We start from the raw sequence: 18,531 nt of genomic DNA on the forward strand, positions 1-18,531 counted from the left end.
GTAGACTAGTACATAAACCCCACTTGGTTATGGTCTGTTTTCACAAATCATATGGACTTTGTGCTTTTTTGAGAGAAATAATGTTCTTTATTTTATCTTGTATTAAGTGGCAAACTGCAACCCATGGGCCAAATCTAGCCTGCTGCCTATTTTTGTAAATCCAGGTTATTTGGGACATAGCTACTCCCACTTATTTACATAAATCTATGGCTGCTTTTGTGCTGTAATAGTGGAGTTGAACACTTAGGCCTGCAAACCTAAGTATTTACTATCTAGTGCTTTATAAAAATTTGCTGATACCTGTAGTAACTTAGGATAGGCTTTTGTACAAAGTATTGTTTGAGTTCTTGTATTTTAAAAACATTTTTTATAGCCTTTGATGCTTGAAAAACAGCATGGATGGATGGATATAAAATCCTTAGCTTGTATCTTCTTTGAGGTTTTAGAAAATGCTGAAAATGCTGCATCATTATTGACTTTGCTCTTGAGAGGTCTGATGCCAAATATTTTGATTACCTGATTCCATAACAAAGTACCTACCCTAAAAATTAATGGTTTAAAGTAAACCATTTGATTATAATTTCACAGTCTTTGGAGTCAGGAATTTGGGTTTGGCTGGATGATTCTTTCATCCCACATGCCTTCAAGTGGGGCCACTCAAGAGTATTCAGCTGATAGCTGGACTGATATAGAGCATTCATGATGCTGTCACTCATATCAGCGAGGATTAGAGGGGCCCCTTTCCCACTCCATGCAGTCTCAGAACCGCTCCATGGGGAGTTAGATATTTTTTATAGTTGCTCTTCCCAAAGACGCAGGTGGACTCTTCAAGTCTTCATAGGACCTAGGCTTGGAAGTCACATCACATCATACATTCTGTTGGTCAAGCAATTCACTTAACATCAGCCTGGATCAAAACAAGTGATAAAGAATTTGCAACCTTCTTTAATCTATAGCAGTTTGAACTTTTTGCATGGAAATCTTGAAGATTATTTTTGTCTAATAGTTTTAAGGGGCTGGCTCTAGAACTGATCATTCTGTGGTCATTTCCCCAAGCACATATGGGCCCTTTCATTATGTAGGTTTATATTTTCTTATTTCCAGAAAGTTTCCTGGCTTATAGTTTCATGATATATGGAACTTCAGCTACTCATATGTTGGACATTCTTTGCTTGTATTCAAATGACATTCCAGAAAGAGAGGAACAGGCATACAGTTACGGAGACAAGGGAAATTAGAAACATTCCAGGAGTTTGGATGGGGTATGTGTGAGAAGCTACAAGATGGAGTGGAAAGATAGGCAAGGGTGAGATAGATGGAAGGTCTTATGTGCCATGAGCAGTGACACCATGGGCAGAACATTTTTGAGGATTTTTTTTGACAAGCATTATGGAATATGAATTAGATGGAATTAATCTGTACTATCTACAGGAGCTAGACCAGATAAAAGGCTATTACATTAGTCTGGGTGAGGGGGGCTAAGAGGGACAGATTCTAGAGTTATTTATGAGGAGAATCAACAGGATTATTGAGTGTGGCAGGGATGGGGAGAAAGGAACCAAGAATGTCTCTGAGGTTACTGAATTGGGTAACCAAGTGGATAGTAATGCTGAGCAGTTGTAGACGGTAGAGTTTGACATGTCCCTAGGACACCCAGGAGAAGTCTGGTAGGTTTTTGTGTATACAGAACTCAGATGTGGTCTGAACTAGATACTGCTGATACATGTGGCAGATGAAGACAGGGAGAGGATTAATTGACTCAGGGAGAATGTCTGATGCAAGCTGGAGGCTGAGAACAGAGCCCTGGAGACCACAGAGTGTCGGAGGGGCTAGGTGATGAGTCATGCTGTGAAGGCCAGCGGAGTGCTCCGTGGTGTCAAAGGCCAAGGAGAGCTCTGGTAATACGAGACTCAAAAATGGCCTGTGGCATTTATGAATGAACAAGCTCCTAATGACTGAGAGTAGTGCAGTGGTGTGGTGGGGATGGAAGCTACATAGCCATGGGTGGAGGAGTGAGAAGTTGCTGAGTTGGCAGAGATGAGTGTAAACTACTTTCAAGACGTTTCTGAAGGGAAATCCAGAGAGGCAGTGATAACTGGAGCACAGTCTACATGGACAGATGATTTCTTCCTTTTCCTTTAGGACAGGAAAAGTCTGACTACACGGTGAAGGGAAAGGACAAATAGTTAACAGAAGTTGGTAATTGGGGAGTGGAAGAGGGAGAATGATCGAAATATGTTTGAAAGGAGTTTTCTGAGGATGTGGGAGGTGATGAAATACAGAACCAAGATGGACAGATGCTAATATGAATGTACGTAAGGAAGTTAATTCCCAGAATGGTTTATAATAGTCTAGTCCACATACTGAAATTACTTTGTTTCAATCAATAGGGCAAACAAGGAGAGCAATATTTACATATTTATTTTATATCATTTACACATCTTTTCTCCAAAGGACAGGATCAGTGTTTTCAATGCCTCCCACATAGTTGGTGCTCAATAAATGGTGAATGAATAAACAAGATGTCTCTTACCTGTATTCTGAGTATCTTACTGTATTCAGAACATAGTCAAGAACTGCATACAAGTGAATACGTCTTTTAAGCATGTACATAGTCACAAATTTCATGTGTGAAAGGTGATGCTCTTTTTTGGGGGAAACGTGTTTACCCTCCCTTCACAAAGTTGATTACCAGCACTTCCTTCACCATAGGAATTTAAAAATAAGAAGATGAAAGGAGGAGGAAAAGGATGTTCTAAAGGAAGGCAGGCAGGCAGCAGCAGGAGGTGGCACGATCTGCCTTACCATAAGGTGCCAAAAAGCAGTGAGAAACCAGACTCAAAGCATATTGGCTTTGGGTCTCTTAGCTTAGGGACTTACATCCTTCCCTCACATACCAGTAGTCCTTAAAGCACACTGCTGTTTTGAGACTTAAATAATGTTGAGAATAATTCTTTGAGCCATTAAAAAAGCTTATTTGTTCCTAATTTCGGATCATCTATATTTCACGGTTTGGAAGGGACTCGATCAAAAGTTGGCTATTAAAACAAGCTGATGCAGAGATGCTAAACCTTGGTCACCCCCTGTTCCTTCGCCCAAGCTGTTTACCCAGTCTTTGATGCCCTCTCTTTTTTCTCCTAGGACTTTCTTTTTCTTCGTTCCAGCCTGAACACAAGGCTGCCTCGTCCAGGAACCCCGCCGCTTCTTCCAAGCGGAAGTAATACCCTCCTCCTCTGCCCACCCTCGGCATCTCAGGGGGGCTTGGCTTTGCACGGGTCACCAGATCTGGTTGTTTACTTGGCAGCTTTCCCACTAAGTTATGCGCTCCTGGAGACCAGGAACCGTGACTGTGACCATGACCGTGATGGTGTATCCACACAGAACCTGGTAGAGCGCTAGGGACGTAATCGGGGCTCAGGAAACGCTTGCTGAGTTGAATTAATCTGGAAAAATCACTCAGGGCAGGATCTCGTGCTCGTAGCGCTGATGAATGATTCACGGAGCTGGTTCTTTACATTCCTCACCCGGTGGTCACGTCGGGCCGAACATCCAGCTGGCCGGGCACATACCTGTGGAGTTGAAACGCGCCTCCGCCGCGCGCCGCCAGCGAGCTCTTCCCCGCCCCGCGAGCTAGGGGACGAGTCCGCCCGGTCGCAGGGGCGGGGCTCCGAGGGAACCGGCCCGCCCGCCCCGGCTCAGCGGGCGGAAGCCCCGCCCCCGGCAGCGCACTCGCGCAGGCGACGCGTGCCCGCCCCCAGCCCTGCTCCCTCGCGCTCTCGCGCCGGGGGCGGGCTCGCTGCGCGTGCCTGGCGGGGAAGGGCGCGAGCCGGGCGCCTGAGAGCGTTCGCCGCGGGGGCGGCTCCGGGGCCTGAGCGGGCCCGCCGCTGCCTGAGCCGCGGAGCCGCGTCACCAGGAGGCTGCAGCCGCCGGAGACCTTGTCGACGCCCCCAGCTCCTGCCGGGAAGTGAGTGAGGCGGGGGTTTGTGGCGGCGGCCTCAGGCTGCGGGAGTGCAGCGTGGGGCGGGAGCCTTGCGCCCGCAAGGAGCGGGAAGGAGCCCGCGCGGCGCCGGAATCTCGGGAGCTGCGGGGGTGCAGGCCCGGGAGCGGCAGACACCGTGCGCGGGGAGCCGGAGCCGCTGCACCCCGCGTGCAGCGAGGGAGGCGCCTCTGCGCGCCCTGCCTTGGAGGGGCGAGCGGAGCCCCCGGTCGGCGCCGTCGGGCTCTGAGCTCCGGGCCAGGGAGGGGTCTCCGTGGTCCCGAGCTTGCCGTGTCGGCCCGGCGCCGAGCCGGAGTGCGGGCGCCAGGCAGATGCTGGTGGAGCCTGGCTCGCTGGGAGGAGGCTCTGCGTTAGGTGCTGAAGGGGGCGAGGGAGGCAGGTCCTGGCAGAGGGCAGGTGAGGCAGGCAGGCCCTGGCAGTAGGAAGGTATTTTATTTCAGATCACCCAAAACACTGTTTCCCGAGGCGCCTAACAGTGAACCTGTGTACTGAGGTCACCCTTGAAAGCACAGTATCTAGAGAGAAGGGCGGATGCAGCTAACGAATGCTTGCTGGTAAATTCCTGTGCCAGGCCCTGGGGTTAGGAAGGTCTTTCAGCTTTCTTAGCAAGCGTTTGTTGATTAGTTACCTGAGTAGAGAACTGTGGTCAGCACTGGGGCCCAAGATACTGTAAAACACAACCATAATTTTCTATTTAGTTGCTGACAGTTTGGTTTGTGAAACTATGTGGATAAAATACAAAGCAGCATTGGATTTTGTCTCATACCTTATTAGGTCTCTGGTCTTTTCTCAGTTTTGGGAAATTGGAGCTATGAACTGCTTGGTTTGGGGATAAAGTAGGGTCAAAGAAGCTTGCGGGAGAACTTGGATGAGTTTTGAAAGCTCTTTTGTGTAACATTGAAAGGGTGAGAAGGGAAAAGGAAATTTGGAAAGAGAAAAGAAGTACCCTTCCTTCCTAACTAGAATTAAGTAAGCTCCATGACTGTTCACTGATAAATCCTCAGTGACAAGGACAGTACCTGGCCTGCCGCAGTTGCATAATAAGGCGTTATCACATGTATGAATGAACCAAGCAATGTTTTACTGTATCTTACACAGAACAGTATTAATCACTGTGTTAGCCCTGCTGATGGCCTGCCCCTGTTCCTCCACATCTCTTTTGCTGTGTGAGGTAACCCAGGTACTTAGGTGTGGGCATTTAGAGCAACGGCTAAGGTGATGGAGTCATGATACCCTGCTGCCATGCTGCCACTTTCACATCTTTATTTCCTGTTGCTCTCAGGAGCTTACTCCTTGGGCTATTGCTTCAGATCATCCCATTCTGGCCCTGTTCCTGTCTATCACTTGAGGAAGAAGAAGAGTACTTTTGTCTAGAGAACATTTTCTTCATTTTCATCCTGTCTTGGATCTTCAGTCTGTGGTGTGAAACTGTCTCTCTGCTCTTCTGTAAGGGTTGGACGTCTACCTGTTCTCTGCCGTGCTTGGATTTCTGGACTCTCCAGCTTCAGGCTGCTGTTTCAGTTCTCTGGGTTGTAGTGCCTGTTGGGTTACTTTGTCTGCCAAATTAAAACTTGACCTTTTATGAGTTCTGAGAGGATTTTTATCATACATAAGTGGAATTAACCTCTGAAGGGGTGGGGGTTATGTACTCAGTGTAGTGCTGGCAAAAGTTTTGAGTGTCCACTAGGTATGAGAGACAACATTTCTACTTAGAAGATAAGGCTTAGAACTGATAGAATGCCAAGTTACTGTTTATTTTCTGTCTTAATAGAAATCTCTCAGGGCCTTTGTTTCCACAAATAAAAAAATAAGGGTAATATTAATCCTCATTTGGAATTGTGTAGTAAGCCTTAAAAAACTAAGTTGATTGCTCTTTAGTTTTAGGACCATGTACTCTGGAATGCAACCAGCAAATGCCCACCAGTTCTTGTTTTGGGGTATTTAGGTCCTGTAATTTTGAGTGCCTTGTTTCAGGTTCTCCCAATGATGTTGTATTTTTAGATTTGATTTATATTTATTTTAAAATCAACCTTATTGATGTATAGTTTACGGATAATAAAATGCACACATGTCCTGTATAGTTGGATGAGTTTCAAAAAAGGTATATAATTTGCAACCACTCACTATCCCAATCAGGATATAGAAATTTACATCACCCCAGAAAGTTTCCTCACACTGGTTTAGAGTCCACCTCCTTCATTTTAATTTATTTCTAATTACACAAGCACTGGGGTGGTAGTGCCTGGTTGTTAAGGATGTATACTGCCCAGCCTGCGGGGGGTACCATTCACAGCAGAGTCCCTGGGAATGGCAGCTCCTCCGGTTGTCTTGTGCAGCCTGTGTGGCTGGGTACTGCAGTTCTGCAAATGGCTCATGAGTTCACACTGTCTTATAAATATTCAAACAGTACTGACAGAATAAATGGCCCCTTGGCCCACTCCCTACTCCTCCAAAACTGCAGTTATCAGTTGTGATCCTTCCAGAGCTTTCTCTATGCATTTCATCTTATATACATGTAGTACATAAAAAAAAACAGGGTTTCTCCCCCACCCTCACATTAATAATACACTACTGTACACATTGTTCTGCAACTTGTTTTTCTAACAGAAGCCCGAGATCTTTCCATGTTGGAACATGGGGATCTACCTCATTCTTCTTGACTACTTACTTACACAATCTCTCATGCAGTATGTATTGTGCTTTAGTTTATTTAGTCCTCCCTCATTAATGGCCATTTAAGCTGTTGGCCCTTTCAGGCATTGCTGCAGTGAATGGTAAGTAGAATTGCTGGGTCAAAGGGGTGTTTTAATTGATGGAGATGTTGCTACTGTGGATTGGGTTCATTTAGTTTTAACTGCTGAGAAGGATTCAGTTGTAGACTTAACTCACAGTTTATGTATCCTTCACTCACTGAGGGGCAGTTAGGTTACTTTGGACACTACTTCCTTGATGGATATTTGTGTTGTACATGAGTCCTGCCTGTCTGAGGCTTGCCTTTCCCCTTTGCCAACAGTGTCTTTGGTTTTATATAAGTTAAAAATTTTAATGTTGTATTTATGAAAAAACTTCCCTTAAATAAAAAAAAATTTGTTTCTGGTTTAAGTAAATTTTCTGTACCCCAGGGTATGAATTATATATCTCCGTATAGTCTTCTAAACTTAAATTTTTTTTTTGCTTTCCATGTGGAATTCCTATATGGTATAATGAAGAGATAATTTTTTCAATTTGGATAACCAGTTTTTTTTGTGCTTTTTCTCATATTTTCTTATTGCGGTGAAACATAACATGCAGTTTACCATTTTAACCATTTTAAGTGTACAGTTCTGTGGTATTAAGTATATTCACATTGTTGTGCAGCCATCATGACTTTTTCATCTTCCCCAACTGAAACTGTACCCATTAAACACTAACTCCCCTGTTTCTCCTCCTTCTAGCCCCTGATAACCGTCATTCTACTTACTGTCTGTGAAATTTGACTACTCTAGGTAACTCATCCAAGTGGAATCATACAATATTTATCCTTTTGTTTCTGACTTACTTCTCTCAGCATTGTTTTCAGAGTTCATCTATACTGTGGTTGTGTCAGGATTTCCTTCCTTTTTAAGGCTGAACATTATTCCATTTGTACATATAACTATGTTTGGTTTTATCCATCCACCCATCCATCAATGGGCACTTGGGTTGTTTCCACCTTTTGACTGTTGTATTTGGCTGCTGTGTACATGGGTGTGCAAAAGTCTGTTCAAGCCCCTGATTTCACTTCTTTTATGTAGATACCCAGAAGTGGAACTATGATATTTTAAAAAATTATACACATAACTGAATATGACCAAAATGAGTAAATAGTATAAAGAGTTCCTATATACCTCCTTTTCTCTATGCGCAGTTTTCCCTGTTATTAGCATCTTGCATTAGTGTGGTGTATTTGTTAACAACTGATGAATCAATATTGATATATTCTTAATAACTGAAGCTCATGGTTTATATGAGGCTTCACACTTTACGTCTTAGAGTTCTGTGGGTTCAAAATGTCATGTATCATTTTCATTGCCCTAAAAAATCCCATGTTCTGTTTCTTCATTGCTCCCTCCTCCTCCTGGGTTCCTAATAACCACTGATCGTTTTACTGTATAGTTTTGCCTTTTCTAGCATGTCATAATGTTGGGATCATGCAGTATTGTAGTTTTCCAGGCTGGTGGTCTCTTTCACTTAGCATTTTGTACCTAAGGTTCCTTTATGTCTTTTCTTGGTCTGATAGTACCTTTCTTTTTATTGTTGAATAGTATTCCATTGTATGAAAGTATACTGTAATTTGTTTATACATTCACCTATTGAAGAATGTCTTAGTTATGTCCAGTTTTTGGCAATTATGAATAAAGCCTGTATAAATATGTATGTGCAGGTTTTTATGTAGACATGTTTTCATCTCTCTTGGGTAATACCTAGGAGCATGATTGCTGGATTGTATGGTAAGTGCTTGTTTAACTTTGTGCCTGTGTTCCAAAGGGGGCGTACAATTTTGCATTCCCAATAATTAAAAAAATTTACTCCTAGCATCCTAAATGTACTTAAAAATAAGTCTTCATCAGAATGTTCTGTAAAATTAAATTTTATATGGAATGGAGTCATGTTCTAGTTGTTACTTTTGGTGGCTGTCTTTCCTAGCATTGTATTTCTTTATGTATTTTGAAGTTTTGATTTACAGACTCATTCGAGTGTGAGTATTTTTATTTTGTTTTCTTATTTCTCTGCTCCCTTCTCTGTGTGGTAGTATTCAGATGCTTCCACTGACCTCCTGGACTTTAGTTGAGATATCAGGTGTGATAATAGTGGGTCAGGGGTCTTGCTCTGTGAGGTAATTGGGGCTATTTTAGATCCACTCACAGAATGTGTGAATGTCTTGGTTCAGTTCCTGGTCACAAGGCTGTGTTTCTAACAGCTTTTTAAAGTTTTAATCTAACAGCCTTTTAAAGCCCAGAGTATTATATAAAGTAGTTCTAGTCAGAGACTGGCAGCAGTATTTTTTAGGCTCCTTTCCGCTCCAGCTGCATCCTTGGCTTGAAGCAGTGAGTCTGGCTCAGATTCTCCTGTTTCTCCACCTCCTTGGCTGTGTGTCACCACTGCCCTGCAGGAAGCGTGCACTTGTTTCTGGACTCAGTCCCGTAAGCCTGTAGCTTCTATCCTGTCTGCAATTTTGTGTGTCTGTTCTATTTCTAATCCATGTTTTGGGCCTTCTGAAGTCATTTCAAAAATACATTCAAAAAGTATTTTATCTGTTACTATGTATGTGGAGCAGAGGGGCTGCATCAAAGTGTTTGCTTACTTGGTTCAACTAGAAGACTTAATTGGTTGGGCTTCTTTCTAGACTTTATACTGCTTATTTTGTTTTCTGTGTTATTGTAAAGCCTAGACCCTCCAGTACAAAAGTTGAATAGCAATGATTAGATAATGGGCAGTTTTATCTTTTTCCTGAATGGGAAATGCTTCCAGGGTTTCACTATGAGATATGGTACTTACTGAAAGTTTCTGGTAGATGCCTATTGTCAACTTAACGAAGTTTTCTTCTGTTCTTGGTTTGTATTTTCATTGGGTATTGAGTTTATTGAAGGGTTTCTTTTTTTTGACATTTGTTGAAATTATTATTGTTTTCTCTTTAAGAATAGGGCAGGCCTTTCTGAGATGTAAACTAAGTGAAAGGGATATTGAAGACAAATTCTGGCGCGCTAAGACCCCCGACCCTTAAGATCCAATCACCAGCGACCAGATGGTCACCCACCCCTTAAGATTCAATCACCAATGCAGAACACACCCTAACCCTACTCCTTAAAAACGTGCTTCCTCACCCATGAGCTGCTGCTCCCTCTCTCTGGGGGCAGCCATTTTCTCTTTCAGATAATAAAATCTCTTGCGTGGGCCCATGTCTCCTGAGTCATTCTGGGGCAAGGAGGGTCGTGGCAAGATATACTTTCATTGGTGCCGTGCCTTTGGATGAGGCTCTCCCATTGATTTTGCTCTTTCTCCGGGAATCTGAGCTGCTCTGGGAACCCTCATTGCTTGATCTTCTTCCATGGGCTCACTGTCCATTTCCTTGGTCGCTCGTCTTCTCGCCCAACACCGGCCTTCATTTTGGTAAGTCTCCCCTTCATGGTCGACTTAAATGTCCCTTTGGAACCTGGGAAGTGACCCTTGAGTATCTGGCACCCCCAAGGGCTCTTCCGAGACAGGGGCACCCCCAACCACGACTCTCAGAGTCACGGTTGATCCCCATAGTGGACCTTCCCTCGCCTTCTGCCTTTTCCCACGGTGAGAATCTCTACCCCTTGTACCAGGTATCAAACCTCCTCGGCATTTTTGCCTCGACCGCTTGGTTAGAGGTGGTGACAACCCCCTAACTGTGTCTGGTCTTCTCCATGACCTCAATCACTCTGGGATGCCTCCGCCACTTGTGAATGGTCTCATTCTCACCATGGGATATGGCCCCTCCATTCCCACAGATTCACCGCTAGGGTGCTTACTCAATGATCTAAAACCCCTCCACCTCACTCCAGACGTCAAACCTTTTAAGCTTATTTGCTACTGTAATGAGATCTGGCCACAATATTCCTTGGACAATCAGTCTAAATGGCTTCCCAATGGCTCTTTAGATCCTAAAATTCTCCGTGACTTATACAACTTCTGTGAGCGCATGGGCAAATGGAAAGAGATCCCATATATCCAGGCTTTCTCATACCTCTGAACCAAGCCCACTCTCTGTCTCCCTTGCAATCCTAAACATCTTCTCCTCGCTCTAAAAAACTTCACCCCACCACCGACCAATTCCCACCACGTTCTCTGACTTTGACCCTGCTGATGAATCTCCTCCCTACCGATCTCAAACCCCTACAGCTCCCCCTCAACCACCAGTTCCTCTCCCGCCCCAATCTCCTTCTCTGCAAGATCAAAATCCCAACCCTCCCAGTTCCCCTAGTGCCGTTGCAGAAGCTGCAGCACCTCCTCCTCCGCCACAACCAGTTCCCCTTCCCTCACCCAGTCCCGCGCCAAGCCCTCCAGTCACTCACTCTTGAACCCAGATCCTAGCCCCACTACAGGAAGGAGCCAGTACAGAGGGCATCGTCCGGGTCCATGTCCCTTTCTCTTTCTCTGACCTATCTCAAATTGAGAAAAGATTAGTTTCTTTCACCTCCAACACAGCTACTTACATAAAAGAGTTCCAGTACCTAACTCAGTCATATGATCTGATATTCACATGATCCTATCCAACACACTTTGCCCAAGGAGCATAGGCGAGTCTGGGAACAGGCTAGAACTCATGCCGATGAGGTTCACCAAACTACTCCAGCTCATCCAATTGGTGCTGAGGCAGTTCCTGACAGAGACCCTAATTGGGACTATACTATGGCTGGGGGAGTCATGAGTCGAGATCAATTCATCATCTACCTGATGGTGGGTCTCAGGAAGTCAGCCAATAAAGCCATTAACTATGAAAAACTCCAAGAGGTTATTCAGGATAAAAATGAGAATCCCTCTTTGTTCCTAGACCGCCTCACCAAAGCTCTTTTACAATGTACAAACCTAGATCCTGAAACCCCAGATGGGAGACAATTATTAATGACCTACTTCTTCACCCAGAGTTTCCCCAACATTACGGCTAAACTTAAATGTCTAGAGAAGGGACCCTTAACTCCTCAGGCAGAAGTCCTGGCAGTGGCCTTCAAAGTATATAATGAAAGAGATGACAAGGCACATAAATAAAAATATCAAATGCTGGATAAGGCCTTTCAACCTATCCCAACAACTGGTGCTTGGGTATACTCACTTCCTAAGAAGCAGCCAGGAGGAATCCTGGTCTATGCTTCAAATGTGGTCAAATGGGTCATTGGGCTAGAGCCTGCCCAAATCCCCGGAAGCCCCCCGGTCCATGCCCTAAGTGCCATCAGGAGGGACACTGGGCTGTTGACTATCCTCGCACACTGAGAGGTGCCAGACCATCCAGCTCTAACACTCCACACATAGACCTTCTGGGTCTGGCAACTGATGATTGAGGGGGCTGAGACTCCTCCACCTGACCACTACCATCACTGTACAGGAGCCCAGGGTAACCATTGTAGTAGCAGGTAGGCCCATCTCTTTCCTTTTGGACACTGGGGCCACCTACTCAGTCCCAAAGGAGTTTTGGGGACCGACCTACAGTCTCACAGTCCTCTATAGTCAGGGTAGAGGGCACACCTTATCAACCTTTACAAACTCCCATGCTTCACTGCCTCTTCAAGGGCATTACTCTCTCTCATTCCTTTTTAGTGATTCACCATTGTCCCATTCCCCTTATGGGAAGAGACCTTTTATCCAAGCTAGGGGCTCTTACCTCCTTTACCTTTGGCTCACGCCTCAACCCTGACTCGCCTTCGATCCCTTTTCTACTTGCTCTCTAAGCCATTCCAGACCCACCTCCCTCCCGTTTTCCCTTACCCCCTTGCCAAGTAAACCCCACAGTCTGGGACACCTCTACTTCCTCTATTGCCACCTGCCCATCTGTAACCATCAAACTCAAAGACCCTACCTCCTTCCCCTCACAATCTCAATACCCCTTCTACGAAAGGGCCTTTTGAGACCAGCCAATTCCCCTTACAACACCCTGATACTAGCTATCAAAAAACCTAATGGCTCTTTTAGGCTAGTTCAAGATTTAAGAATTATCAGTGCAGCTTTTATTCCAATCCATTCAGTAGTCCCTAGCCCCTATACTTTATTATCCACTGTCTCCACCTCTTCTACTTACTTCTCCATCCTTGACCTCAAAAATGCATTCTTCACAATTCTCCTCCATCCCAATGGGACCACTTATACCTTCAACTCCACAGACTACAAATCCTCCAGTAATCTACTCTACAACCCAGACAGGACCCCCTTACAGCTGCATAAGGTGGCATATGTGCCCTACTCCAAGAACAATGCTGCTTCTACACCAACAAATCCAGTCTCATCTGGGATGGCGCAAAACACCTCCATGAACAAGCCTCCAAACTCCTAGAAAACTCCCCTAACAGTCCGTTCCCTTACCCCTTCAATTGACTCCTGCCCCTCCTAGCCCCTATTACCTTTATTCTTCTTCTCCTTTTCCTTCCCTGCTTCATTAACCTATTCCAAAAATTCATTCAAAATCAAATTTTGAAAATTTCTAACCATACTGTCAACCAGTTACTCCTCCAGGTCTATCAAGGCCTTCTCACGAAGAATAACAAAACCAGCTAGATGACATCACGAATCATCTCAAGACGGCCCACTCTTCCCCAACGCTACAGCAATGTCCTTGCTAACCCCAGAATCTGTGCCCCCTTCCAGCAGGAAGTAACTAGAGAATGAAATTCTATGCCTAGTTGCCCAGAGGCCCAATTAAGAAAAGAAAAAGATGGGAATGAAGGCAAATTCTGGCACGCTAAGACCCCCATCCCTTAAGATCCAATCACCAACGATGAGATGTTTGCCCACCCCTTAAGATTCAATCACCAATGCAGAACACACCCTACCCCTACTTCTTAAAAACGTGCTTCCTCACCCATGAGCTGCTGACTCCCTCTCTCTGGGGGCAGCCATTTTCTCTTTCAGATAATAAAATCTCTTGTGTGGGCCTGTGTCTCCTGAGTTGTTCTGGGGCAAGGAGGGTTGTGGTGAGATACCCTTTCAGATATGTAGTATGTGATTTACTTGTTAAAGCATTAAAAAAATTTTTTTTTTATTTTGGTATCATTAATCTACAATTACATGAAGAACATTATGTTTACTAGGCTCCCCCCTTCACCAGGTCCCCCCCACATACCCCTTCACAGTCACTGTCCATCATCATAGTAAGATGCTGTAAAATCACTACTTGTCTTCTCTGTGTTGCACAGCCCTCCCTGCGCCCCACCCACACTATACATGCTAATCGTAATGCCCCCTTTCTTTTTCCCCGCCCTTGTCCCTCCCTTCCCACCCATCCTCCCCAGTTCCTTTCCCTTTGGTAACTATTAGTCCATTCTTGGGTTCTGATTCTGCTGCTATTTTGTTCCTTCAGTTTTCCTTTGTTCTTATACTCCACATATGAGTGAAATCATTTGGTACTTGTCTTTCTCTGCCTGGCTTATTTCACTGAGCATAATACCCTCTAGTTCCATCCATGTTGTTGCAAATGGTAGGATCTGTTTTTTTCTTATGGCTGAGTAATATTCCATTGTGTATATGTACCACATCTTCTTTATCCATTCATCTACCGATGGACATTTAGATTGCTTCCATATCTTGGCTATTGTAAATAGTGCAGTGCTAAACATAGGGGTGCATATGTCTTTTTCAAACTTGAGTGCTGCATTCTTAGGGTAAATTCCTAGAAGTGGAATTCCTGGGTCAAATGGTATTTCTATTTTGAGCATTTTGAGGAACCTCCATACTGCTTTCCACAATGGTTGAACTAATTTATATTCCCACCAGCAGTGTAGGAGGGTTCCCCTTTCTCCACAACCTCTCCAACATTTGTTGTTGTTTGTCTTTTTGATGATGGCGATCCTTACTGGTGTGAGGTGATATCTCATTGTGGTTTTAATTTGCATTTCTCTAATGACAAGCGATGTGGAGCATCTTTTCACGTGTCTGTTGGCCATTTGAATTTCTTCTTTAGAGAACTGTCTATTCAGCTTCTCTGCCCATTTTTTAATTGGATTATTTGCTTTTTGTTTGTTGAGGTGTGTGAGCTCTTTATGTATTTTGGATGTCAACCCTTTATAGGATCTGTCATTTATGAATATATTCTCCCATACTATAGGATACCTTATTGTTCTATTGATGGTGTCCTTTGCTATACAGAAGCTTTTCAGCTTGATATAGTCCCACTTGTTCATTTTTGCCTTTGTTTCCCTTGCCCGGGGAGATATGTTCATGAAGAAGTCACTCATGTTTATGTCTAAGAGATTTTTGCCTATGTTTTTTTCTAAGAGTTTTATGGTTTCATGACTTACATTCAGGTCTTTGATCCATTTCAAATTTACTTTTGTGTATGGGGTTAGACAGTGATCCAGTTTCATTCTCTTACATGTAGCTGTCCAGTTTTGCCAGCACCATCTGTTGAAGAGACTGTCATTTCCCCATTGTATGTCCATGGCTCCTTTATTGTATATTAATTGACCATATATGTTTGGGTTAATGTTTGGAGTCTCTATTCTGTTACACTGGTCTGTGACTCTGTTCTTGTGCCAGTACCAAATTGTCTTGATTACTGTGGCTTTGTAGTAGAGGTTGAAGTTGGGGAGCGAGATCCCCCCCCCCACTTATTCTTCCTTCTCAGGATTTCTTTGGCTATTCGGGGTCTTTGGTGGTTCCATATGAATTTTTGAACTATTTGTTCCAGTTCATTGAAGAATGCTGTTGGTAATTTGATAGGGATTGAATCGAATCTGTATATTGCTTTGGGCAGGATGGCCATTTTGACCATATTAATTCTTCCTAGCCAGGAGCATGGGATGAGTTTCCATTTGTTAGTGGTCCTCTTTAATTTCTCTTAAGAGTGTCTTGCAGTTTTCAGGGTATAGGTCTTTCACTTCCTTGGTTAGGTTTATTTCTAGGTATTTTATTCTTTTTGATGCAATTGTGAATGGAATTGTTTTCCTGATTTCTCTTTCTATTAGTTCATTGTTAGTGTATAGGAAAGCCACAGATTTCTGTGTGTTAATTTTGTATCCTACAACTTTGCTGAATTCTGATATTAGTTCTAGTAGTTTTGGAGTGGAGTGTTTAGGGTTTTTTATGTTTGTTAAAGCATTTTTAACAAAGAACCTTTAATCTTGAATTTTTGTATTTTAACATCATTATGTATATGCCAACACAGCACTGGAATGCTGTAATAACCGGTTTGGACTAACTATTCTTGTAACTAAACTTCACTGTAATGAAACAGTGCTCAGTAAAAAAAAATTTTTTTAGGAACTTCTAAGACTCTCCAAAGACTTTCAGCACCTGACTATGCCAACTTCTTCCTGGCTTCTTTTTCTAGACTCTTTATTCCCTCCTTTTAACTTTTATCTCTGCCTGCTTGTCTCCTCTTGCCAGAGAGAGACTTTCTTCTGTAAGCTAGAGTAACATTATTTATTGTGAGGCTATTGTGTTTCCAGGGATTTTCATAGACAATGGCTACTCTTTAATCTTTACAACTTTGGAAGCTAGGTGTGGTATCTCCAGTGCATGGGTGAGGAGACTGAGCTCAGAGAAGTTAAAACTTGTGGAGGGCCACACAGCTAATCAGTGACAGGTTGGACCTCAAAGCCCATGTTCTTCTACATGCTGTCTCTAAACAAGACTGCTTTATGTTCCAAGTTTAACTTGGGCTCTTTTTTGGCTTACTGGATGGGTCCTGAGCATGGTGATATGACCACTTTGTGTCTCCAATATGATTCCCTTGAAATCATTTTTTTTTAGTCAGGTACTTCATTGCTTTTTGCCAGTCTGAAGTTGTACGTTTTGAGAGATTTCTAGAATGAGCAAACCTTTCTAACTGCACAAAAGAGTAAATAGTGTCGTGGTTAAGCATGTGGGCTCTGGAGTAAACTCTTTTGATTGGATCTTTAGTTTATTTCCCTTTCACTTTTTAAATAATATAAAATGTTGGCCCTTAAAGTGGTATAGAGAACAAAAACCGTGAATACCTGCTTACACGCCACCTAAGAAACTGGGCTCCTTTTAAATTAAAGTTGAATGCCACAGAACTCCTCCCCAGTTGTATTCTCCACTTCCAAGGGAACCACTCCTCTGATTTTGATACTTTTCATTCCTGTGCTTATTTTCATTCTTTTATTACATATGTACATAGCCCTAAAATGATATATTGTTTTGCATGTAAAAAAAACATATTAAAACTGTTAATTCTATCTTGTTATAACTTGTTTTTTTCTCTCAATATTGTCAGACTCATCTATGAGGATTTATGTAGCCCTTTCTAGTGTATTCCTTTTCTTGGCTGAATAGGGTTCTGTTGTTTGACTCTGTGACAGTTTACGTTTATGTTTTCCTGTGGATTGGCGGTAAGTTCTTATTATTTTGCTGTTCCACATAATGCTGTTGTGAATATTCTTGTCATATCTCCTCATGAACACATACATGTCTTTTGGAGCATTTTCCTAGGAGCAAATCACTGGCTTGTGTGCCATGCACATTGTCCGCTCTAGTGGATATATTGCTTAATTCCTCTGTGAAGTGGTTTCACCAGTTGACATTTGTACCAGTGACGTGTGGCTTCTGTTGCTTCCCTGCCTTGTTAACCCTTGGTGGTGGTAAGGTTTTATGATTTCTGCAGATCTGCTGGATGTACATTGTACTCTTGTTTTGATTTTTAACACATTTATTTCTCTGATTACTAGTGAGTTTCAACATCACTCCATGCTTTTACTGGTTCTTTAAGTTTCCTCTTCTATGATTTGATTGTTTTCATCACTTACATGTTTTTCTATTGCTTGTCTTTTTCATACTGGCATAATATTTTTACTACATTTTGGATGCTAATATTTCACTTAGGTGGCTTCAAATATCTTCTTGCGGTTTGTGGCTTGTTTTTTTCTTTTCTTAATAGGATCTTTTGATATACCAAAGTTCTAAGTTTGTGGTTTTAATTTATTGCTTATGAAATCTTCCCTAATGGTCATAGACACAGTAAAATCATCCTAGTATCTTCATATATAGAAAGGTGGTATAATGGACCAGGACTTAAGGGTTCTGGGTTTCTGTTTCTGTTTCTCTATTGGGAAGTACAGCTATGAGCTGGGAGAAGACATTTTATTTATTTGGATGTGCAGAATATGGGGTCTGGGTTAGGTTATTGTTAAGACCTTGCATTCTGATTCTCTATTGCTTTGTTTGTGGTGTTTGGAACTCATAATCATTATTGCCAGTGTGTTAACTGAAATTAAAGGTATGAGAACTCAGAAAAGAAATTGATAACATCCAGGATTTTGATGTGAAGGCTGCACACAGCTGTTGTGGTCAAAAAGAAATACACATAGTTTGATTTAGTTTGGAACACATTTAATTCATCTTATTATCACTTTATGAATACCATAGTCATTTGAAAAAGTAATTCTTACATAGCTTTCTTTAAAAAAATCTCTAGGGACAAGCTTAACTATAGGAATAACTAACAAGGGTATATTTTCTGAAATATGAATATGAAAACTAGAGTGTTGTGTGTCATTTCAAGAGTGTACCTCCTCCTTTATTGTTCATATACTTTTAATATTTCCTTAGTAGATCAGTAGTTTAGTATCTTTGTTTAGAACCAGAATTTCCTCTTATGAAATAAGCAGCCATGGCAGATTTTAGGAAAAACTCTGAGGTTTGTCTTTAGCATACTAGAGGGACCTGTTTCTTCTCTCTGTTTTGTGGCTTATTTCCCCTTTAATTTCTTACATTCTATTCTGATTTGTTGGGCACATTGCATTTCTACCTTTTTGCCTCCTTTCTCTTGTATTACAACCTTTCCTCTATTCCAAATTTAAAGTTGCAAATGAATGATAGCAAAA

The 18,531-nt window shown here is 42.7% G+C and overlaps 1 protein-coding gene across 6 annotated transcripts in view; it reads left to right on the forward strand.

Moving 5' to 3' along the window:
• Positions 1–3,739: 3,739 nt before the first annotated feature.
• Positions 3,740–18,531, forward strand: part of DTNB (dystrobrevin beta) — a 248,010-nt gene continuing 233,218 nt past the window's right edge. For 2 of the 6 annotated variants that reach the window (XR_012122390.1, XM_073215682.1), the window contains exons 1-2: positions 3,744–3,964; positions 9,874–10,126. Coding sequence is in view for 4 of the 6 variants with exons in the window: in XM_073215682.1 (XP_073071783.1) it covers positions 10,065–10,126 (62 nt within the window). In the remaining 2 variants the exon portion in view is untranslated. Of the gene's footprint in view, positions 3,965–9,873; positions 10,127–18,531 lie in introns of all 6 variants that reach the window. The other 4 variants (XM_073215694.1, XM_073215680.1, XM_073215691.1 and 1 more) reach the window with 4 other exon arrangements.

This window comes from Manis javanica, chromosome 1, assembly GCF_040802235.1.
Source record: "Manis javanica isolate MJ-LG chromosome 1, MJ_LKY, whole genome shotgun sequence".
Taxonomy (NCBI): Eukaryota; Metazoa; Chordata; class Mammalia; order Pholidota; family Manidae; genus Manis; species Manis javanica.